The sequence below is a fragment of the Halichoerus grypus genome, chromosome 6 (genome assembly GCF_964656455.1).
Source record: "Halichoerus grypus chromosome 6, mHalGry1.hap1.1, whole genome shotgun sequence".
NCBI classification, from domain to species: Eukaryota; Metazoa; Chordata; class Mammalia; order Carnivora; family Phocidae; genus Halichoerus; species Halichoerus grypus.
Window position 1 is genome coordinate 46503828 of NC_135717.1, and position 26047 is coordinate 46529874.

The following is a 26047-nucleotide window of genomic DNA, read 5'->3' on the forward strand; positions in this document are numbered from 1 at the left end:
ACAATCAATATTATAAGGGTCCCAGAGGGAGATGAGAGAAAGAGGCAGAAAATGTATTTGAAGAAATAATAGCTAAAAAGTGCCATAACCCGGGAAAGGAAACAGATGTCCAGGAAGCACAGCAAGCCCCAAAAAGATGAACCTAAGAAGGATCACACCAAGACACCTAATAATTAAAATTTCAAAGATTAAAGATAAAGAAAGGATCTTAAAAGCAGCTAGAGAAATGCAAATAGTTACATATAAAAGAAACCCCATAAGACTGTCAGCTGATTTTTTCAATAGAAACTTTGCAGACCAGAAGAAAGTGGCATGATGTATTGAAAGTTCTGAAGGTAAAAAACCTACAATCAAGAATACTCTACTTTGCTTTTCCCTGTGGCCTCTGCTCTGGCGGGAGCACCCCGGCGGAGCTCCAGACACGTGCGGAGGGGACAGCCATGGGCTTTGGACAGAGGCAGCCCCAGGATGACTTGAAAGTGGGGTATCCTGGGTCCTCCTAAAGAGAGAAAATTAGTGGCTGGTGAACAGTCTGTATGGCATTCTCAGATGCCTTTACCCGAGTGAGAAATCTGCCTCCATCAGGACCTCAGATGTCGACAGCCCTATGTGACATCAGGATAGGATATTCCTGTAAATATACTGCCGGACGTGTGGCCCTCTACAACACTGACAACATTTATGCATGTTGATGTGCCAGAATTGGTAAACTCCTTCTACATATCTTAATCCTCTCAACAGGCCTACAAGAGAAAGAGAATGCAGGGCGGAGAGGGAGAGAATCTTAAGCAGGCTCTAGGCCCCTACAGAGCCCGATGCTGGGTCCCATCTCACAACTCTGAGATCATGACTTCAGTGAAAATCAAGAGTCGGACGCTCAACCGACTGATCCAACCAGGTGCCTCAAAGATTTACTTTATTAAAGGATGGAGTAGAGTAGGCTTCCCATTTTAGTTTTACATATATAATAGTACAACTGCTAAATTAGGGATATAAAGATGTTATAGATACATGTAATAAACAGTTACATAATAATACAACACAGAAAAGTCATTCTGAGATTATTTCAACAATATGTCAAGAATAATCTCCCTAGGGGCGCCTGGGTGGCTCAGTTGTTGAGCCTCTGCCTTCAGCTCAGGTCATGACCCTGGGGTCCTGGGATCTAGCCCTGCATTGGGCTCCCGCTCGGCTGGGGGCTTGCTTCTCCCTCTCCCACTCCCCACCCCCCAGCTTGTGTTCCCTCTCTCGCTGTCTCTCTCCCTGTCAAGTGAATGAATAAAATCTTTAAAAAAAAGAAAAGAGAATAATCTCCCTATATGCTAAAACAGCATTTGCTAAAACTGCTGAGGGTCAACATTCCTAACCTGTTAAAAGTGTCTTACTCTAAAAGGCTGTGTGATGCTTAATGAGGAAACCCTAGAAATGATCCTATTTTTTTTAAAAAGAGCTTTTTTCAAGGTTACTATCAAACATAATTAGAAAAAAAATGGGGAAAGAAGTAAAAATCACTCATAGATGGTAAGTTTACTTGGAAATATGTCTATGGGTGTCCATTGAAAGTGGTTCATTGAAGTAACAAGTAATAGGTTTGAAGATAAATTGGAAGGAAAATAAATACAGGAATAATTAGATAGATGTACAGAAGTTACAAATGAGGAAAACATTAAAATACTGACAGACACAAATGAGACCTTAAATGGTAAATCATACCATGTCTAAGAAATTTCAACATAAATATAAATCTTTTTTTTTCTTTTTTGAGATTTTATTTATTTGTTTGGCAGAGAGACGGCGGGGGAGGACACACAGGCAGGGGGAGTGGGAGAGGGGGAGGCGGGCTTCCGGCCGAGCAGGGGGCCCGATGCGGGGCTCGATCCCAGGACCCCGGGATCATGACCCGAGCCAGAGGCAGACGCTTGACGACTGAGCCGCCCAGGTGCCCCAAAGATAAATCTCCTAAAGAAAAATGTAAGTTTATAAAAATTCCAATAAAAATAACAGGATTGTTTTTGTAACTACACAAGTTGATTGTAACATTCATATGGAAAAATAAGAATAACCATAATGTGAAAAACTAGAATCATACAGGATAACTAGACCTACCAGATATTAAAATGTTACAAAAAGAGTAGAATGTTGATACTGGCACCTGACTAGCTTACTCAATGAATAGAACAGATAAAAGGAAGGCCAGAAATAGACTCTGAATTAAATTTAGAAAGTACAGTAAGAAAGCATGGTTTGTCCTTTAATCGTGTAGTATCCCTTTGCCTTCTGAGTTAAAAAAACAAAACGAAGAGTACTTAGAAGGAATGAATTATGTGACTAGATTTTTAAAATTCTGTATGGAGGGGCACTTGGCTGGCTGCATCAGTAGAGCATGCAACTCGATTTCAGGCTCATGAGTTCAGGCCCCATACTGGGCATAGAGATTACTATTAAAGTATTAAAAAAAAGTAAATGGGGCGCCTGGGTGGCTCAGTCGTTGGGCGTCTGCCTTCGGCTCGGGTCATGATCCCAAGGTTCTCCCTCTCTCGCTCCCCTTGCTTGTGTTCCCTCTCTTGCTGGGTTTCTCTCTGTCAAATAAATAAAATCTTTAAAATAAATAAATAAATAAATAATTTAAAAAGTAAGAAAAAAAAAAAAAAAAAAAAAAAAGAATACTCTACTTTGCAAATTCAGAATTGAAGGAGAGATAGTTTTCCAGACAAACAAAATTTAAAGGAGTTCCCCACCACTAAACCAGCCTTACAGGAAATGTTAAAGGCTGTTCATTAAGCAAAAAGCTAAAGGCCACAAATAGAAGTAAGACATTTATGAAAGGAAAATTTCAATGATAAAAGCAAAATGTAGTGTGAATGTTAAAAGGTAAAATTAACTACATCTGCAGAAATTAGATAAGAAATTCACAAAATGAAAAGATGTAAAACATGACATCATATACATAAAACATGATGGGGGAAGCAAAAAGGTAGTGCTTTTAAATATGTTTGAAGTTAAGTGATCATCAATTTAATATATATACTGCTATATTATGTTATAATGCAGAATATTGTATAGAAACCTCATGATATACCCAAATGATAAACCTATAATAGATACACAAAAAGTAAACAGAAAGAAATCCAAGTATACTAGAGAAAGTCAACAAATAAAAAACTGAGAGCAAGAGAAGAAAGAGAACTACAAAAAACAAGAAAACAATAAGGAAAATGGCAATAAGTATACATATCAACAAACACTTTAAATGGACTAAATGCAGCAATCAAAAGACATGGTGACTGAATGAATTAAAAAAACAAAACAAAACAAGACCCATCTGTTAGCTGCCTACAAGAGCATTATTTCCACCTAAAGAAAGACGTACAGACTGAAAGTGAAGGGATGGAAAAAGATATTCTATGCATATGTAAATGAAGAGAAAGCTGGAGTAGCAATATTTATATCAGATAAAATAGATTTTAAATCAAATACTAACAAGAGACAAAGAAAGACATTACATAATGATAACAGGTTTCAATCCACAAGAGGATATAACAATTTTAAGTATTTATACACCCAACATAGGAGTACCTAAATACAAAAAGTAAATATTAACAGGCATAAAGGAACAAATTAAAAGTAATTCAATAATAATAAGGGACTTTAATACCCACTTACATAAATGGATAAATCATCCAGACAATATCAATAAAGAAACAATGGCTTTGAACAACACACTTGATGAAACTGACTTAATAGATATAAACAGAATAGTTCATCCAAAAGAGCAGAATAGATAGTCTTTTCAAGTGCACATGGAACACTGTCCAGGATAAATGACATGAAAGGCCATTAAACAAGTCTCAATAAATTGTGAATACTGAAATTATATTAAACATCTCTTCTGACCACAACAGTATGAAACTAAAAATCAATTAAAAGCAAAAAACTGTAAAAAACACAAACACATGGAAACTAGACATCATGCTGCTAAACAACTAATGGGTAAGTGAATAAATTAGAGGAAATTAAAAAATACATGGAGACAAATGAAAGTGGAAACACAATGGTTCAAAATCTCTGGAACACAGCAAAAGCTGTTCTAAGAGGGAAGTTTATAGTGACAAAGACATACCTCAAGAAACTACAAAAACAATCAAATAAACTATAATTTTACACCTAAAGAAATAAGAAAAAGGTGAACCAACAAAGCCAAAAGTTACTAGAAGGGTGGAGATCAGATTGTCAATAAATGAAATAATGAAATAGAGACTAAAAACACAATAGAAAAGATTAATGAAACTAAGTGATGGTTCTTTGAAAAAATAAACAAAACTGATGAACCTTTAGCCCCTCACATCAAGAAAAAAGAGAAAGGACTCAAATAAAATCAGAAATGAAAGAAAAGTATAACCAACACTACAGAAATTGATAGTATTATGAGATTACTACACAAAATTATATGCCAACAAATTGAACGACCTAGAAGAAATGGATAAAATTCCTAGAAACATACAATTCTATAAAACTGAATCATGAAGATATACAACATCTGAACAGACAAGTTACTAGTAATGAAATCGAATCAGTAAAAACAAAACAAAACAAAAAAAACAAAAAAAAACTTGCAACAAACAAAAGTCCAGGATCAGACAGATGGCTTCACTTGTGAGTTCTGCCAAATATTTAAAGAGTTAATACCTATTTTTCTAAAAATATTCCAAAAAACAGAAGAGGGAGGAATGCTTCCAAATTTATTCTTCAAGGCCAGCACTACTCTTACACAAAAACCAGACAAAGCAACCACAAAAAAGAAATTATAGACCAATATAGGCCAATATCCCTGATGAACACAGATACAAAAATCTTCAACAAAATAGTAGCAAATGAAATTCAACAATATATAAAAGGGTTATTCAGCAAGATCAAGTGGGATCTATTCCAGAGGTACAAGACAGTTTGACACTGGCAAATCAATTAATGTGACATCACAATGATAAAATCAAAGATAAAAGTCATATGATCGGCAGGAGGAAAGATGGCGGAGGAGTAGGGGACCCTATTTCAACTGGTCCCCAGAATTGAGCTGGATATCTACCAGACCACCCTGAGCACCCACAAAACCAGCCTGAGATGTAAGATCTGGATCTCTACAAACAGAATATCGCAGGTGGCTGGTTTCGAGGTACGAAGTGGGAAGCCGTGATTCCATGGGCAGATATCGGAGGATAAACGGCAGCGGGAGGGAGCCTGGCTGTGGGGACCCTACACCGCCAGTGAGCAACAGCCTCGCTCGCTGGGGACGGGGCACAGACTCGCAGACCGGTAGCAGCGGGGAAAGGACTTTAGGGCAGCCCCCCAGGGCGGGAACCTGGAGCGGCGAGGTCAGGCAGGTGAACTGGGAGCAGCTGGCGGTTTTAGAAGCACAAAGGGCAGAGACGTGCCCCGACCTGGAGGCAGGACGGGGAGCTCTGCGGAGGGGCGCACAACCCAGGACACTGCAGTTTATAGCAGCACGGACAGAAACGGAAACAGTGTGGCCTGGAGAGCTCACTGAAGAACAGACTGCGGTCTCTCTGCTCTGAGGCAGAGGGTTGGAAACGGTCTCTTCTGCTCTGACTCGCGGAAGAGGCGCGGAAAGCCGCCAGGGAAAGCCACCAGAGAACAAAAGCCCAAAGACTGATTCCCACTGAGCCCATCCCCCGCCACAGGGGGGCAGGGCAACTCCGCCCAAACAGGGTTGCCTGAGTAACAGCGCGGCAGGCCCCTCCCGCAGAAGACAGGCTGGGAAAACAAGAGGCCAGCAACCCTAAGGTCCCAAGAAAACAGGTGCATCTTGCTTGGGTTCTGGTCAATAATTTGGACTCTATACATTCCCTCAAACACCCATCAACAGAATGACTAGGAGGAGGAGCCCCCAAAACAGAAAAGACTCAGAGATTATGACTTATGCTGCAGAATTACAAATGGATGCAGATATAACCAAGATGTCGGAGATGGAATTCAGGCTAGCAATTGTGAAGACAATGGCTAGAATGGAGAAATCAATTAATGACAACATAGAGTCTCTAAGGGCAAAAATGAAAGCTGAATTGGCAGAACTTAAAAATGCTATCAATGAGATCCAATCCAATCTAGATAATATAACAGCTAGGGTAAGTGAGGCAGAAGAATGAATAAGCGACCTGGAAGACAATATAATAGATAAAAAGGGAAAAGAGGAGGCCAGGGAAAAACAACTCAGAATCCATGAAAATAGAATCAGAGAAATAAGTGACACTATGAAGCGTTCCTATGTCAGAATAATTGGAATCCTGGAGGGAGTGGAGAGAGAGAGAGGACTAGAAGATGTATTTGAGCAAATCGTAGCTGAGAACTTCCCTAATCTGGGGAATGAAACAAACATTCGAGTCCTAGAGGCAGAGAGGACCCCTCCTAAGATCAAGGAAAACAGGCCAACACCCCGGCATGTAACAGTAAAACTTGCAAATCTTAGAACCAAGGAAACCATCTTAAGGGCAGTTAGGGGGAAGAGATTCCTTACATACAGAGGGAGGAACATCAGAATAACGTCAGACCTATCCACAGAGACCTGGCAAGCCAGAAAGGCCTGGCAAGACATATTCAGGGTACTAAATGAGAAGAACATGCAGCCAAGAATACTTTATCCAGCAAGGCTGTCATTTAGAATGGATGGAGAGATGCAGAGCTTCCACAACCGGCAGAAACTGAAAGAATATGTGACCACTAAACCGGCCCTGCAAGAAATATTAAGGGGGGTTCTATAAAACGAGAAAGACCCCAAGAGTGATCTACAACAGAAATTTACAGGGACAATCTATAAAAACAACGTCTTCACGGGCAACATGATGACAATTAATTCATATCTTTCAATAATCACTCTCCACGTGAATGGCCTAAATGCTCCCATAAAATGGCACAGGGTTGCAGATTGGATAAAAAGACAGGACCCATCCATATTCTGCCTATAAGAGACTCATTTTGAACCTAAAGATACATCCAGACTGAAAGTGAAGGGATGGAGATCCATCTTCCATGCCAGCGGACCTCAAAAGAAAGCTAGGGTAGCAATTCTTATATCAGACAAATTAGATTTTAAACTGAAGTCTGTAATTAGAGACACAGAAGGACACTATATCATTCTTAAAGGGTCTATCCAACAAGAAGATCTAACAATTGTAAATATCTATGCCCCCAACGTGGGAGCAGCCATCTACATAAGCCAACTGTTAACCAAAATAAAGAGTCATATTGATAACAATACGTTAATTGTAGGAGACCTCAATACTCCACTCTCAGCAATGGACAGATCATCTAAGCAGAAAATCAACAAGGAAACAAGAGCTTTGAATGATACATTGGACCAGATGGACCTCATAGATATTTACAGAACATTCCACCCTAAAACAACAGAATACTCATTCTTCTTGAGCACGCATGGAACTTTCTCCAGAATAGACCACATACTGGGTCACAAATCAGGTCTCAACCGATACCAAAAGATTGAGATTATTCCCTGCATATTCTCAGACCACAATGCTCTAAAACTGGAACTCAATCACAAGAAAAAATTTGGCAGAAATTCAAACACTTGGAAGCCAAAGACCACTCTGCTCAAGAATGTTTGGGTCAACCAGGAAATCAAAGAAGAACTTAAACAATTCATGGAAATCAATGAGAACGAAAACACATCGGTCCAAAACCTATGGGATACTGCAAAGGCGGTCCTAAGGGGGAAATACATAGCCATCCAAGCCTCACTCAAAAAAATAGAAAAATCCCGAATTCACCAACTCTACACCTTAAAGACTAGAGAAAAAGCAACAAACGATGCCTGAGCCACACATTAGAAGAGAAATAATTAAAATTAGAGCAGAAATCAATGAATTAGAAACCAGAAACACAGTAGATCAGATCAACAAAACTAGAAGTTGGTTCTTTGAAAGAATTAATAAGATCGATAAACCACTGGCCAGACCTATCCAAAAGAAAAGAGAAAGGACCCAAATTAATAAAATTATGAATGGAAGGGGAGAGATCACGACTAACACCAAGGAAATAGAAACAATTATTAGAAATTATTATCAACAACTATATGCCAATAAACTGAGCAATCTGAATGAAATGGAGGCCTTCCTGGAACCCTATAAGCTGCCAAGACTGAAACAGGAAGAAATTGACAACCTGAATAGGCCAATAACCAGTAACGAGATTGAAGCAGTGATCAAAAACCTCCCCCAAAACAAGAGTCCAGGGCCTGATGGATTCCCTGCGGAATTCTACCAAATATTCAAAGAAGAAATAATACCTATTCTACTGAAGCTGTTTCAGAAAATAGAAACAGAAGGAAAACTTCCAAACTCATTCTATGAGGCCAGCATTACCTTAATCCCCAAACCAGGCAAAGACCCCATCAAAAAGGAGAATTTCAGACTGATATCCCTGATGAATATGGATTCCAAAATCCTCAACATAATCCTAGCTAATAGGATCCAACAATACATTAAAAGGATCATCCACCACGACCAAGTGGGATTTATCCCTGGGATGCAAGGGTGGTTCAACATGCGCAAATCAATCAATGTGACAGAACACATTGATAAGAGGAGGGAGAAGAACCACATGGTCCTCTCAATTGATGCAGAAAAAACATGTGACAAAATACAACATCCCTTCCTGATTAAAACTCTTCAGAGTATAGGGATAGAGGGAACATTCCTCAAGTTCATAAAATCCATCTATGAAAAACCCACAGCGAATATCATCCTCAATGGGGAAAAGCTGAGAGCCTTTCCCTTAAGATCAGGAACACATCAAGGATGCCCACTCTCACCACTATTGTTCAACATAGTACTAAAAGTCCTAGCAACAGCAATCAGACAACAAAAAGAAATAAAAGGTATTCAAATTGGCAAAGAAGAAGTCAAACTCTCTCTTTTCGCAGACGACATGATACTTTATGTGGAAAACCCAAAAGACTCCACCCCCAAATTACTAGGACTCATACAACAATTCAGTAATGTGGCAGGATACAAAATCAATGCACAGAAATCAGTTGTTTTCTTATACACTAACAACGCATCTGCAGAAAGAGAAATTAGGGAAACGATTCCATTTACAATAGCACCAAAAACCATAAGATACCTCAGAATAAACCTAACCAAAGAGGTAAAGGATCTATACTCTTGGAACTACAGAACACTCATGAAAGAAATTGAAGAAGATACAAAAAGATGGAAAAATATTCCATGCTCATGGATCGGAAGAATAAACATTGTTAAAATGTCTATGCTACCCAGAGCAATCTATACCTTCAATGCCATCCCGATCAAAATTCCAATGACATTTTTCAAAGTGCTGGAACAAACAATCCTAAAATTTGTATGGAATCAGAAAAGACCCCGAATTGCCAAGGAGATGTTGAAAAAGAAAAACAAAGCTGGGGGCATCACGTTGCCCGATTTCAAGCTATATTACAAAGCTGTGATCACCAAGACAGCATGGTACTGGCACAGAAACAGACATATAGACCAATGGAACAGAATAGAGAACCCAGATATGGACCCTCAACTCTATGTGCAATAATAATATTTGACGAAGCAGGAAAAAACATGCAATGGAAAAAAGACAGTCTCTTCAATAAATGGTGCTGGGAAAATTGGACAGCCACATGCAGAAGAATGAAACTCGACCATTCTCTAACACCATTCACAAAGATAATCTCAAAGTGGATGAAAGACCTCAATGTGAGACAGGAATCCATCAAAATCCTAGAGGAGAACATAGGCAGTGACCTCTTTGACATCGGCCACAGCAACTTCTTTCAAGATACATCTCCAAAAGCTAGTGAAACAAAAGCAAAAATGAACTTTTGGGACTTCATCAAGATAAAAAGCTTCTGCACAGCAAAGGAAACAGTCAACAAAACAAAGAGGCAGCCCACAGAATGGGAGAAGATATTTGCAAATGACACTACAGATAAAGGGCTGGTATCCAAAATCTATAAAGAACTTCTCAAACTCAACACCCAAAAAACAAATAATCAAGTCAAAAAGTGGGCAGAAATATGAAAAGACACTTCTCTGAAGAAGACATACAAATGGCTAACAGACACATGAAAAAATGTTCATCATCATTAGCCATCAGGGAAATCCAAATCAAAACCACACTGAGATACCACCTTATACCAGTTAGAATGGCAAAAATGGACAGGGAAAGAAACAACAAATGTTGGAGAGGTTGTGGAGAAAGGGGAACCCTCTTATACTGTTGGTGGGAACACAAGTTGGTACGGCCACTTTGGAAAACAGTGTGGAGGTGCTTCAAAAATTTAAAAATAGAGCTACCCTATGACCCAGCAATTGCACTACTGGGTAATATTTACCCCAAAGACACAGATGTAGTGAAAAGAAGGGCCATATGCACCCCAATGTTCATAGCAGCAATGTCTGCAATAGCCAAACTGTGGAAAGAGCCGAGATGCCCTTCAACAGATGAATGGATAAAGAAGATGTGGTCCATGTATACAATGGAATATTACTCAGCCATCAGAAAGGACGAATACCCAACTTTTACATCAACATGGATGGGACTGGAGGAGATTATGCTAAGTGAAATAAGTCAAGCATCGAAAGTCAATTATCATATGGTTTCACTTATTTGTGGAACATAAGGAATAGCATGGAGGACATTAGGAGAAGGAAGGGAAAAATGAAGGGGGGGAATTGGAGGGAGAGATGAACCATGAGAGACTATGGACTCTGAGAAACAAAGAGGGTTTTAGAGGGAAGGGGGAGGGGGGATTGGTTAGCCTGGTGATGGGTATTAAGGAGGGCACGTACTGCATAGAGCACTGGGGGTTATACGAAAACAGTGGATCGTGGATCACCACATCAAAAACTAATGATGTATTGATGGTGATTAAGATAACATAATAAAATTAAAAAAAAAAAGTCATATGATCATCTCAATAGAAAAAGCATTTGACAAAATTTAACATCTGTTCATGGTAAAAACACAACAAAATGGACCTAGAGGGAACATACCTCAACATAATAAAAACTGTTTATGACAGATACACAGCTAACATCACACTCAGTGGTGATCAGGATTAAAACAAGACCAGGAACAAGACAAGGATATCCATTTTTGCCATTTTTATTCAACACAGTACTTGAAATCCTAGCCACAGCAACAGATAAGAAAAATAAAAGGCATCCAAATTTGTAAGGAAGAAGTAAAACTGTATTTGAAGATATATGATACTATATATACAAAACTGTGATTACTCCACTAAAAAACTATAGGATAAATGAATTCAGTGAAGTTACCAAATACAAAATTAATATACAGAAATCAGTTGCATTTTTACACTAACAATGAACAGAAAAAAAATTAAGAAAACAATCCCACTTACAAAATTGCATCAAAAAGCTTAAAATATTTAGGATTAAATTTAACCAAAGAGGAGAATATCCTGTATTCTGAAAACTTGTAAGACACTGATGAAAGAAATTGAAGATGACATAAATGAAGGGACAGATATTCCATGTTCATGGGTTGGAAGAATTAATATTGACTAAATGTCTGTACTACCCAAATCAATCTACACTCCAATGTAATCCCTATCAAAATATTAATAGTAGTTTTCACAGAACTACAACAAATAGTTCTAAATTTGTATGGCACCACAACAGACTTCAAATAGCCAATGCAACCTTGAGAAAGGAATAAAGCTAAGGGTAACACAATCCTAGATTTCAAAATATACTACAAAGCTAAAGTAATCAAAACAGTATGGTACCAGCACAAAACCGGACACATACATCAATGGAAGAGAGAGACCAGAAATAAACTCATGCTTATATTGTCAATTATCTGTGACAAAGGTGGCATGAATATACAAAGGGGAAAATACACTGTCTTCAGTAAATGGTATTTGGAAAACTGGATGATTATATGCCAAAAAAGAAAAAAGAAACTAGACCACTTTTTTATACCATACACACAAAAATTTTAAATGGATTAAAATCTAACTGTAAAACCCAAAGCCAAAGAAGTCCTACAGAAAAAACATAGGCAGTAAAATCTTGGAGAACAGCCTTAGCAGTATTTTTTCTGGATCTGTCTTCTAAGGCAAAGGAAACATAAGCAAAAGTAAATATTTGGACCACATCAAATTACAAAATTTTTGCACAGTGAAAGAAACCATGAACAAGACAAAAAGGCAACCTACTGAATGAAAGAAGTTATTTGCAAATGATTATTCAATGAGGAGTTATTATCCAAAATACAGAAAAAACTCAACACCAAAACAACAACAACAGCAGCAACAGAACAATCTGGTTAAAAAATGGACAGAGCGGGGTGCCTGGGTGGCTCAGTCGTTAAGCGTCTGCCTTTGGCTCAGGTCCTGATCCCAGGGTCCTGGGATCGAGCCCCACATCGGGCTCCCTGCTCAGCAGGGAGCCTGCTTCTCCCTCTCCCACTCCCCCCGCTTGTGTTCCCTCTCTCGCTGCGTCTCTCTCTGTCAAATAAAAAAATAAAATCTTAAAAAAAAAAAAAAATGGACAGAGCACTTGAACAAACATTTTTCCAAAGAAGACATATAGTTGGCCAACAAACACATGAAAATATGCTCAACATTGCTATCAGGGAAATGAAAATCAAAACCACAATGAGATATCACCTCACATCTGTTACAATTGCTAGTATTAAAAAGACAAGAAATAACAACTGAAACTAATGTAACCTTGTGTGTCAGCAATTCTCAAATTTAAAGAAAGAAAGAACAAGTGTTGGAGAGGATGTAGAGAAAAGGGAACCATCATGCACTGTTGGTGGGAACGTAAATTGAGATAGCCATTAAAAATAAAGGATATAAAAATTAAAATTAGAAGTACCATATGATCTAGGAATTCTATTTCTGGGTATTTACCTAAAGAAAAAGAAAACATTAATTCAAAATGATATATGCACCCCCATGTTCAATGTAGTATTATTTATAACAGCAAAGATGTGGAAGCCACCTAAGTGTCTATCAATAGATAAATGCTAAAGAAGCGGTGTGTGTGTGTGTGTGTGTGTGTGTGTAAAATGGAATATTAGCCAAATAAAGAATTAGATCTTGCCATCTGCAACAACATGGACGGACCTAGAGGGTATTAGGCTAAGTGAAAGGAGTCACACAAAGACAAATACTATATGATTTCACTTATATGTGGAATACTAAAGAGAAAACAAATGTATAAACTAACAAAAACAGAAAAGGACACATAAATACAGAGAACAAACTGGTAGTTGCCTCAGGTGAGGACTTGTATAGATGGGCAAAATAAGTGAAGAAGATTAAGAAGTACAAATTTCCAGTTATAAAATAAGTCACAGGGATGAAAATTTTAGTGTACGGAATACAGTTAATAATACTGTAATACCTTTGTATGGTGACAAATGCTAACTACACTTATCATTTAAGCATTTCATAATGTATATAATTGCCAAATCAATATGTTGTACACTTGAATCTAATATAATATTGTATGTCAAATATACTTCAATGAAAAATTTTTAAAAATTAAAAAAAATATATTAAAGAATAAATCTCACTGGCAAAGGCAATTATATAGTAAAGGCAGTGGATCAGCCATTTAAAAAGCTAGTATGAAAGTTGATCAGGCAAAACAGTAAAATCAATTATAACTACAATAAGAAGTTCAGGGATACACAAAATAAAGATATAAAATATGACATCAAAAACAAGATGGGGGATATTGTATTTTCAGAATGTGTACAAACTTAAGCAACTATCAGCTTCAAGTACATAGTCACACACACACACACATATATATATAGGCTGATAGTGTATACACACACACATGTCATGGTACTGAGAAACCAAAAACCTACAATAGATATGCACAAAGTAAAGAGAAAGGAACCCATATATAACACTAAAGAAAACCATCAAACTACAAGGGAAGATATCAAAAGAAGAGAGAAAAAAAGAACTACAAAGGCAACCAGAAACCAATCAACAAGATAGAAGTACATACCTATTAATAATTAATTTAAATGTAAATGGACTAAATGCTCCAATCAATAGACATAGGATAGCTGAATGGATAAAAAAAATAAGATCCACCTATGTGCTGCCTACAAGAAACTCACTTCAGATCTAAAGACATACAGATTGAAAGTGAAGGGATGGAGCAATACTTCTATCAGACAAAATAGACATTAAACAAAGATTGTTAGAAAGCACACACACACAAAAGGGATTAAATAATAATCAAGGGATCAGTCCAAGAAGAAGATATAACATTCATAAGTATTTATGCACCCAACATAGAAGCACCTATATGTAATAAGCAAATATTAACAAACCTAAGGGAGAAATTGATAGCAATACAATTGATAATACAATAAAAGTAGGGCACTTTAATACACCACCTATATCAATGGAGACATCATCCAGACAGAAAAGCTGTAAGAAAACACTGACATTAAATGACACATTAGACCAGATGGACTTGATAGTACAGAAAATTTAATCCAAAACAACAGAATATACATTCTCTTCATGTGCACTTGGAAAATTCTACAGGGTAAATCATATGTTAGGCCACAAAAGAAGTCTCAACAAATTCAAGAACAATGAAATTATATCAAGTATCTTTTCCACCACAACAGTATGAAACTAGAAAGCATTTACAGAAGAAAAGTGAAGACACATAAAACATGGAGGCTAAACAACATGCTATTAAACAACCAACGGGTCAACAAAGAAATTAAAGATGAAATTTAAAAATACCTGGAAACAAATGAAAATGGAGACACATCTTTCCAAAATCTATGGGACTCTCCCCCAAAGAAGTTCTAAGAGAAAAGTTTATAGCAATACAGGTCTACCTTAAGAAACAAGAAAAATTCTGAAATAAACAATTTAACTTCACAAATAAAGGAACTAGAAAAAAGCAAAATCGAAAGTTAGAAGGAAGGAAATAATAAAGATCATAATGGAAATAAATGGAATAGAGTCTAAAAAAAAAGAAAACTATAGAAAAGATTAAAGAAACTGGGGTACCTGGGTGGCTCAGTTGGTTAAGCATCTGCCTTCGGCTCAGGTCATGATCTCAGGGTCCTGTGATCAAGCCCTGTGTCAGGCTCCCAGGGAGCCTGCTTCTCCCTCTCCCTCTGCTTCTCTCCCCTCTCATGTGCTCTCTGTCTCTCAATCAATCAATCAATCAATCTTTTAAAAAAAAAAGATTAAAGAAACTAAAATCTGGTTTACTAACAAACTCATCAAGAAAAAAGAGAGGGGCCAAAATAAAATCAGAAATGAGAGAAGTTACAAACTGACCACAAAAATACAAAGGATCATAAGAGCATACTATGAAGAATTATACACCAAAAAAATGAAAAACCTAGAAGAAGTGGATAAATTCCTACAAACATACAACATTGAGACTGATTCATGAAGATATAGAAAATAAGATAATAAGATATAGAAAATCTAAATAGACTGATTTTAATGATGAATCAGTAATTAAAAACTCCCCCCAAATACCGGTACAGGACCAGATGGCTTCACTGGTGAATTCTACCAAACATTAAAGAACAGTTAGTACCTATCCTTCTCAAATCATTCAAACAAATTGAAGAGGAAGGAATACTTCATTTTACAAGGCCAGCATTACCCTGAAACCAAACCAAAGTCACCACACACAAAAAAGAAAATTACAGGGGCGCCTGGGTGGCTCAGTTGGTTAAGCGACTGCCTTCGGCTCAGGTCATGATCCTGGAGTCCCGGGATCGAGTCCCGCATCGGGCTCCCTGCTCAGCGGGGAGTCTGCTTCTCCCTCTGATCCTCCCCCCTCTCATGCTCTCTGTCTCCCATTCTCTCTCTCAGATAAATAAATAAAAAATCTTTAAAAAAAAATTACAGAACAATATCCCTGATGAATATAGATTAAAAAATCCTCAACAAGATTTTAGCAAACTGAATTCAATAACACATTAAAAATGTAACTCACCACTCTCAACTGGGATTTATTACAGGGATACAAGAATAGTTCAGCATCCAGAAATCAATGTGATACACCACATTAACAAAACAAAGGATAAAAATCACATGATTATCTCAACACAGAAAAAGTATTTGACAAAACTCAACATCCATTTAGGATAAAAATTATCAACAAAGTGGGTATAATAGTAATGTACCTCAACATAATAAAGACCATATATGACAAACCCATAGCTAACATCATACTCAATAGTAAAAAGCTCTAAGCTTTTCCTCTAAGATCAGGAACAAGACAAGGATGCCTATTTTCACTTCTTTTATTCATCATAGTATTGGAACGCTTAGCCAGAGCAATTAGTCAAGAAAAAAAAATAAAAGGCATCCAAATTGGAAAAGAGTAAAACTGTCATTATTTGCAGATGAGATACTATATACACAAAACTCTAAAGACTCCACCAAAAAACTACTAGATCTAATTAATGAATTCAGTAAAGTCACAAGATACAAAATTAACATACAGAAATTGGTTGCATTGGTTACTATACACTAAAAATGAACTATCAGAAAGAGAAATTAAGAAAGCAATCCCATTTACAAGGCATCAAAAAGAATTAAGTACCTAGGAATAAATTTTATCAAGGAGGTGAAAAACCTGTGCTCCGAAGACTCTAAGACACTGGTGAAAGAAACTGAAGACAACACAAATTGAAGATATACCATGCTCATGGATTGGAAGAATTAATATTGTTAAAATGTCTGTACTACCTAAAGGTATCTACAGAATCAATACAATCCCAATCAAAATACCAATGGTATATTTTCACAGAACTAGAACAAAGGATTCTAAAATTTGTATGGAACCACAAAAGACCCTGAGTATCCAAAGCAATCTTGAGAAAGAAGAACAAAGCTGGAGGTATCACAAGCCCAGATTTCAAACTATATTACAAAGCTATAGTAATCAAAACTGTATGGTACTGGCCAAAAAACAGATACACAGATCAACAGAATAGAACAGAGATCCCAGGTATAAATTCACACACTTATGGTCAATTAATCTATGACATTAGATTATGCCTTCAATAAATGGTGTTGGGAAAACTGGGCCACTATCTTACATTCTATAGAAAAATAAATTCAAAATGGATTAAAGACTTGAACGTAAGACCTTCAACCATAAAACTCTTAGAAGAGAACATAGAGAGTAAGCTCTTTGACATCTATCTTAGCAATATTTTTTTGGACCAGTATCCTTAAGCAAGGGCAACAAAAGCTAAAGTAAACAAGTGGGTTTACATCAAACTACAAAGATTTTGCACAGTGAAGGACACCATCAACAAAATGAAATAGCAACCTACTGAATGGGAGATGATATTTGCAAATTATACATCTGATAAGGTGTTATATCCAAAATAGATAAAGAACTTACACAGTTTATTATTAAAAAAACCCCAAACTACTGGATTAAAAAATGGGCATACAACTTGAATAAACATTTTCCTGAAGAAGACATACAGATGGCCAATAGGTATGTGAAAAAATTCTCAACATCACTAATTATCAGGGAAATGCAAATCAAAATCACAAATCAAAATCACCTCACACTTCTCAGATTGGCTACTAACAGAAAGACAAAAAAATCACAAGTATTAGTGAGGATGTGGAGAAAAGGGAACACTCATACACTTGGTGGGAATATAAACAGGTGCAGCCACTGTGGGAAACAGTGTGGAGTTCCTCAAAAGTTAAAAATACAACTACCGTATGATCCAGCAACTCCACTTCTGGATATTTAACCAAAGGAAAAAAAAAACACCAATTTGAAGAAACATATGCATCCTTATATTCATTATTTACAGTAACCAATATATGGAAGCCACCTAAATGTCCATCAACAGATGAACGGATAGAGAATACGTGAGATATGTGTATATGTATATATATCACATACACATACATACAATAGAACATTGCTCAGCTGTAAAAACATATGAAATGTTGCCATCTGTGACAACATGAATGAAACTAGAGGGTATTATGCTAAGTGAAATAAGTCAGATGGAGAAAGACAAATACTGTATGATCTCACTTATATGTAGAATCTAATAAAACAAACAAAACAAAACAGAAACTGACTTATAGATACAGGAAACAAACTGTGAGTCACCTGAGTGGGGAGGGTTTGGGGGGGTGATTGAAATAGATGATGGGTATTAAGAGATACAAACTTTCAGTTATAAGATAAGTAAGTCACAGGATATAATATTTAGCACAGAAAATATAGTTAATGATATTATAATAACTTTTTATGGTGATGGGTGGTAACTACACTTATCAAGAGGATCATTTTGTGATGTATAAAAATACTGAATCACTATGATGTACACTTGAAACTAATAGAATATTGTATGTCTATTATACTTCAACAAAAATAATAATAAATAACAGGTGAATAACTGTTCTTCAGAATCTCCTGAGTAACCTGGCATTCAACAGCTGGGCTCTTTGGAGGTAGAAAGCCAAGGAATAAGTTTTCCTAAAAATAACAACTCCCCAGAAAAGTAAATAGTTCATTTATGTTATCTAATATCTTCATTAGTGTGCAAAGGTAACTCATTCCCTCAAGAAAGGCAACTTCCAAAATGTTCCCACAGCAAATCACCATTCATTTCAATTGTTGCTTTTTACACTCACCTGTGGTATTTAATTGGTTATTCAGTATGACATGCAAGATCTGAATAAGTCAGGACATCTCAAAAACAACTCAGTGTCCTTGGGAAAGTATAATGCAAGATTTTCCCCCCATCCCTTATTTCTAAAAGGACTAAATTCCTTGAAATCTAAGTAATGAGCCAGTTATTTTTACACTGATGTACATATTCTCTGCCACTTTGCCTCATGCGTTTCCTTCTCTGGTTTTGTTAAAACATTACAGCTGCATGGAACCTTAAGAGCACCTCCCGTGAGAAGAAAAGTAGCAAACACTGGCCTGAAGCTCTATGAGAGGGAATATATTTTCTACAAAGCGGGATTCATAAGAGCTTTTCCCATAAGATAAAAAAACAGTCATACATACAGATATATATGTGTATATATACAATATATACAAAATAGACATACAAATATATATGTATAGAATTACACAAATTTATATATTATACATATACAATACATTATACATATATAATATGTATACATATACAATATGTATAATATCTATTATACATATACAATACATATATTATACATACACAATATGTATATGTATGCAATATGTATTATATATTACATATATAACACACATATTATACATATACATATATGTGTGTGTGTGTGTACATATATTTGTATGTATACATAAACAGCAGGGAGAAAGTACCAGATGAAGTTTGATTACATCATGCTCCTAGAGGCCTGGTCTTAAGTGTATTTAGCAGTTCGATACAAGCCTCACAATATTTCAAGAGAAGAAGTGACATTGCACACCCCAGCATACACAGACAATTCGGACGCAGACTATGAGCACATGACAGAACTCCTCACTTTGCCTTTTAGTAACATAGTGACAGACATTTATGATCTCCAGGAGGAAATTTCTGGGAGGAAATCTCTCTAACTCATACAAGAAATTTCAAACTCTTTCTTGCTGCAGAAAATGAGCCTACCTTCTCTTAAATAGCTTATTATCCCTTCATTCCTTCCTGCTTTCTCTTCTAGCCACCCACACCTCTCCTGCCCAAGACCCTTTCCACCTACTTATACTCTAATTTCTAGTTTCTCTCAGCTCTGGGATGTAGAGTCTGCATTCTGTAACTTGGTATCACTTACCACTGTTAGAAGAATCACTCCTGCCCCTTTAGTATTATAGTATGAAATTCCTGAGGTAAGTAACTATTATTATATATTTCCATACCTTCCATGGTGCTTTGGATACTATATATGATTATTAAGTGCTTTTTTAAAAAAAAATCATCTGGTTTCTCTTTCTTTTATCTAAGTATATGTATGCATTTATTCCTTCATTAAACATCTGTTGAGAATCTATTGGGAGCTGGGGAAATAGTGATGAAAGGCCTAGTTGCCATCTACATTTTCTAAGTGATTCCCACATTTTCCTGAACACTACTACATTCTGTGATTGGGGCAGCTTAGAAGCCCTCTGTCACTCATATTTACATTAAGGTAGAACATTATAATACAGTCTTGAAACAGAACAACAGAATAAAGTCTTCATGCTCTTTGGATCTTAATCACACAGTCCCACATGGGTCTGCTTATTATTTTAGGCCATATACAATGTGGAGAGGGTGAAGGAGAGTAGAAAAATGAAAAGAGAAAATCATAATGCTTGTGCATGAAGACTAATCTACAAGGATGTTCATTTCAGTGTTATTTAAATCAGAACAGAAAGTTAGAAATGTCCTAATTAGATAAATCATGTAGAATATTCACAGATGGGAGGAAATGCACGTAAGAGAGTGTTGAAAACATCAGTTACAGAATAGTAGGTATTTACAGTGGGTTTCTATTTTTATTTTACACAATGCAGTGGGGGGAAAAGTCTAGAAGGTTAAACTTCAAAGTATTAATGGTGAGTATACCCAGATGGTAAGATTATAAATGATTTTCTTCTTTGAGTGTAAAGCATTTCCAAATTATCTATAATGATCTTAAATAACTTTTGAGTCACAAAAAAATAGGCAATTAAAAAGAAACTTTTAAGGAATAAGGAGATCAGGAAGAGAATCGTCCCAGAATAATAGAACCTTCAGAGAGAATTCACCCTTTCACCTCACTGTTCAGGCCTCACTCACTGATAAAGCCCACTGTAAAGGCTGCTTCTCTGCTGGCCATATGTAGGAAAATAATAGTGCACATGCATTTTGATCTACTGTCCAACTTTTGTCTCTTCAAATATATGTCTGGTAGATATATTCTTTCTCCCTCACAAAGCACTGATTCATCAAGCAAGTCACAGGCTGCTTAGAATCCTTGTTATATAAATTAAACCAAATTCTAAAACACAAGCAAATAGACAAACCCAGAAGTAAAGCCCTTTCCCAACTGACTATGTTAAAAAATTCAAAATAATATCTCAGTGGTGTTTGGAGAAGAAACTCGTTTGGACAAATGGAAAGTGAGCTGAAAGGTAAAGAAGAAAATTATGGCAACAATTCCCCATGTCTCCCAATGAGGGCTCCACAGGGGCACCCTGCTTAGACCTGCATGTTTGCTGGGTGAAAGGTAGATGAAGAGTTGTCCAAGTAGAAGCCTTACCTTGGTCTGGAATGTACAGAACATGTGCGTTAAGAACGGATGCTCCCAGGCCAAAGAGAGAACTCTCTTCTCTACCATCGTGCACTCAACATCATCGTCCATCAAAACCACGTCTTTCTTTAAGGCTTTTATTGCGAAAAATTGATTGGTTTTCTTGAACTCTGCTAGGAAGACCTAGAAGGAAGGGTAAGAAGTCACTTTATTTTAGAATTTGATCTCACACTCATTAAAGAAGAGACAAAATCCTGAGAGAGATCTGTTTTGCGTGAGAAAAGAGGATTTCTTCTCTAATCCCCTTCTATCCCCTTTATAGAGACAAAATAGAGTACTTCACTGATTTTAGGATATTACCTAGTAGTTTCATACTTGCTTTGTGCCTTTCAAAGGGTTCCACAAAACTACTGTACAATTGGATGGGTTATTGTCAGTCCCTGAAAAATTCTGTTTGAAAAAGTATGAACTGTCTGCCCAGGGACCTGAGTAAATTTATAATATAAATTCCCAGAGACTAAGTGCATACTGAAGGAAGCAAGACAAGTAGCAGAGAGGAGGATTTGATTACACTTGAAACATCCGTGCAAATAAGCATAAAACTTAGCTCTGAGTTTTACCCAGTTTTTCAAGGTGAAAAAAGAATACAAGGGAATAAAGCTGTCCTTATATGCTTAAAGAGCGTACACCATTTCATCCAATGGCATAGGCACTAATGCCATGTTTAGGACCTACTATGTATCACACACTCCGGTATACTTTATATGTGCTATCTAATTCTTAGCTCAGGACTCTCCACAAGACAGACAGTAATAAAAAAACAACAACAACTGGGTTTAAAGAGTAACTTCACTTGCTCAAATTCATGGAGCTACTCAGTGGAAAAAATATAATTCCAAATTTACTTTTTCTACTTGATTTCATGAATCTTATATGAAAGGACACCAGATGGCCTATAATGGAGAGTTTCTACAACTTTTGCTTTTGCAAATGATGCAGCAACAGACGATTGACAGTTGTGAGGACATGGCATTTGGAAACAGAAAACTCCAGCTTGGGTGTCTTTTACTAGCTGTGGGAATGTGGGCAAACCAATTAACCTCTCTGGGCTTTGGTTTCCTAATATGTAAAAGAGATAATTGTCATGACATTCTCCAACTTGCAGGACCGTTGTGAAAATCAAATGACTACCACATGGGAAAATGATTTGGAAACTATAAAATACTCTCTAAATGATAGTTATTAAGAATACTTGTCGTTTGTTTCTTGACTTTCAGGGAATGTCAAAGTCAATGACACCAAACCAGTACTGAAAATGCATGTGTCTATATTTAAAATAATATGGTGCAGATATATAGCTTTGGGGTAGCTGGCTTGATAGAGGGCATAGAACTTAGATGAGATTGCAGGCAAATGGATGATATGCATATCCCTGGAAAACAATGCTTTTTTTTTTCTGGCCTTCAAAGTAAATTGAGAATAAGAATATATAGAGGCTACCATTTTGGCGAGAAACCATACTTCCTATCTAGAGCCAAAAGAAATAAGAAAAACAAGTTTTGGAGTATCCTCAGTGTTGTAAGAAAGGGAAATATGGCTGTCCCATTTTGCTTTGGTGCTTTGTCCTCCTGTCTTTGGGTCCCTGCTTCAGTCTTCTCGGTCTGTAGGGACCGAGGGACATACTGCTTTGGACATAGGCAGAGGATAACTGAGGCTCTCTTGTCCCTTGGGATATTTTACTAAGGCTTGTAGGTTTAACTTAATGTCTTTCTTATTAACCTTGTTCAAATATAGAAACCCACATGGGAACAAAGAAAGATAAACATTTCATTAACAATTAAAAGTGCTCTTTTGGTAATTGTTTCTTTCAATAAACATCCCCAAACCAGCCATAAACTAAGAAGCTGAAAAGGCAATTTCCATCTCTATAATGGGCTTTCAATTTTTGGTAACAGGTTATAATTGCACATTAATTGATGCTAAATTATAATGAAGACTAGCTATAAAATTGCCTATTACACAGATTAACACCAAATGAGCCTGCTGTGTTTCATATTATTGTGGAAATGAACTAAAAGAATTAATGGATATCAGCTAGTTTGCAGGGCAGAACAGATTTTGCCAAAAGCAATGCACTGGTGTTTAAATCCAAACCCAATTGTAGCATAATGTGATTCAGCTGTGGTGATGCTCAGTTGCATTCTAGTTTATTATTAAATAAACTGGGTGAGTTTCCCAGCCAAAGTCTGGTGAGCAGGTGTGGAGCATAATGCTGGCTTTGGATGTACAAATTCATAGAATGGTAGTCTCTGGCTAAAATTTTCCTAGGAGTTTCATCCAAGAATAAAACAACAGAGAGTGTCATTAATATAGTAGATAACCTTAATATCTAGAATAATCTCAAGGCTCATGTTCCAAGGCATCTTTCTTTATATTCGCTAGCTTGAAAATTTTTTTCCATCACTGATAGTTGATCGTTAAATTGTGTCATCTTCCTCCTTTTCCTCTTGTCCTTTGTGACTGACAGAGGCAGCCCATAACTTGAGTGTGTGGCAGGAAGGATTTAGAGGAGGGACTTTCCCCATGAAACTTTTCTCATGACTATCAAGCTACAGCTTTGTTATGAAGTGAATTGTGTCCCCTCTGAAAAATTTACCTCCTGAAGTCCTAAACCCCAGGACCTCACAATGTGACTGTATTTGGAGGCAGGGTCTTTACAGAGGTAATATTTAAAGTAAGTTCATTAGGGTGGGCTCTAATCCAGCATGACTAGCATCCTTTTAAGAAGAGATTAGGACACAGAGATACACAGAGGGACGATGTGAAGACACAGGGAGAAGGTGACTATTTACAAGCCAAAGAGAGACTTCAGAAGAAACAACCCTATTGTTATACTGAGCGAAATAAGTCAATCAGAGAAAGACCTGTATTATATGACCTCACTGATATAAGGAATTCTTAATCTCAGGAAACAAACTGAGGGTTGCTGGAGTGGTGCGGGGTGGGAGGGATGCGGTGGCTGGGTGATAGACACTGGGGAGGGTATGTGCTATGGTGAGCACTGTGAATTGTGCAAGACTGTTGAATCTCAGATCTGTACCTCTGAAACAAATAATGCATATATGTTAAGAAAAAAAAAAAAAGAAGAAGATAGCAGGAGGGGAAGAAGGAAGGGGGGGAAATCGGAGGGGGAGACGAACCATGAGAGACGATGGACTCTGAAAAACAAACTGAGGGTTCTAGAGGGGAGGGGGGTGGGAGGATGGGTTAGCCCGGTGATGGGTATTAAAGAGGGCACGTTCTGCATGGAGCACTGGGTGTTATGCACAAACAATGAATCATGGAACACTACATCAAAAACTAATGATGTAATGTATGGTGATTAACATAACAATAAAAAATTAAAAAAAAAAAAAGAAGAAACAACCCTACTGACACTTAAGTCTTAGACTTCCAGCCTCCAGAAGGATAAGAAAATAAATTTCTGTTGTTTGAATCACTCAGCCTGTGATATTTTGCTACATTTGTCCTAGCAAACTAATACAAGACTGAGGACATTTGATAGAGAAAAAAAAATTGCATTCAAAGTAAAACAACACTCCAAGTTTGAGAAGAGAGCAAAAGAAAAACAACAACCAAAAAAAAAACTATAAGAAATAGAAACTGGCTGAGGCAGCTTTTCATTTCTTTGATGTCCAAATATACCAAACTCATAATTGTGTGGGACGTACACACAATTTGAATCAAAATGGATTGGGAACAATGATTCCCAGGGAAGCAGAGGCCACTACTTCCTAGAGTTCCTGGGTTTCCTTATTTATTTATTTATTTACTCATTCATATTATTTTTTATTATAATTTATTATGTTAGTCACCATACAGTACACATCATTAGTTTTTGATGTAGTGTTCCATGATTCATTGTTTGCATATAACACCCAGTGCTCCATGCAATATGTGCACTTCTTAATACTCATCACCAGGCTCACCCATCCCCCACCCCCTCTAAAACACTTATTCAGACCCCTCTCTATCCTGTCAAAAAATGCACAAGAATGTTCTTTCCACACCCACGACTGGTTCTCGTCCCATGAGTTTAGGAGTTTTGCTTTTTAATTTCTATAATTTGGTCTGTAGAATTCTATAGTATACTATCATACCTTGCCAAAACTTCCTTTCCCCAACATTTTGTGCAAGATAAAATCCTCGATTTTTAGTTTCATATGTACAGATGGTCTTTCTATGTTCGGTTCAGGTTCTGGACGATGGCATATTTTCTCCATCCCATCCAAAGGAGACTCCCAAGAGATTCCCTGAGGCTCTGAAAATAGCAAGCTAGTGGTTAAAAGTAAACAAGAAACAATGGAGGATCATTCTGGTTATTTTGAGAACACATTCTCTTCCACTTCCCACTCTGAGGCTCCATCCACAAAAATGGGGAGAAGGGCCCCCTGTGAGCCCGGCATTTGGGGCATGGACTGTATCTCTTATCTACCCGACAAACTGGGAGAAATTTCATGTTAAGAAACATATTCTAATTAGCAAAAGACCATAGATGCAAAACAAAGGAGCACTTTAAATCATGTCAAATCATGCACAAATAGAGATTTTAACCAAACTCGAGGAAAAATGGTTCTCAGCTACTTGCATGGCTCACAGGCACAGTGGCAACATGTGATGTTGCATGTGAGGGATGAGGAAATGGAAAGCAGACTGATGGAGATCTGAATTGCCTCATCCCTCGCTGTA

The 26047-nt window shown here is 37.0% G+C and overlaps 1 protein-coding gene across 3 annotated transcripts in view; it reads right to left on the minus strand.

Moving 5' to 3' along the window:
- The window catches only part of PRKCQ (protein kinase C theta), a 183870-nt gene that overhangs the window by 67814 nt on the left and 90009 nt on the right, over positions 1–26047 (minus strand). For all 3 annotated transcript variants that reach the window (XM_078075116.1, XM_078075118.1, XM_078075117.1), the window contains exons 11-12: positions 25459–25619; positions 21308–21481 (exon numbers count right to left, since the gene is read on the minus strand). In XM_078075116.1, the coding sequence (XP_077931242.1) occupies positions 21308–21481; positions 25459–25619 (335 nt within the window). The remainder of the gene's footprint in view (positions 1–21307; positions 21482–25458; positions 25620–26047) is intronic.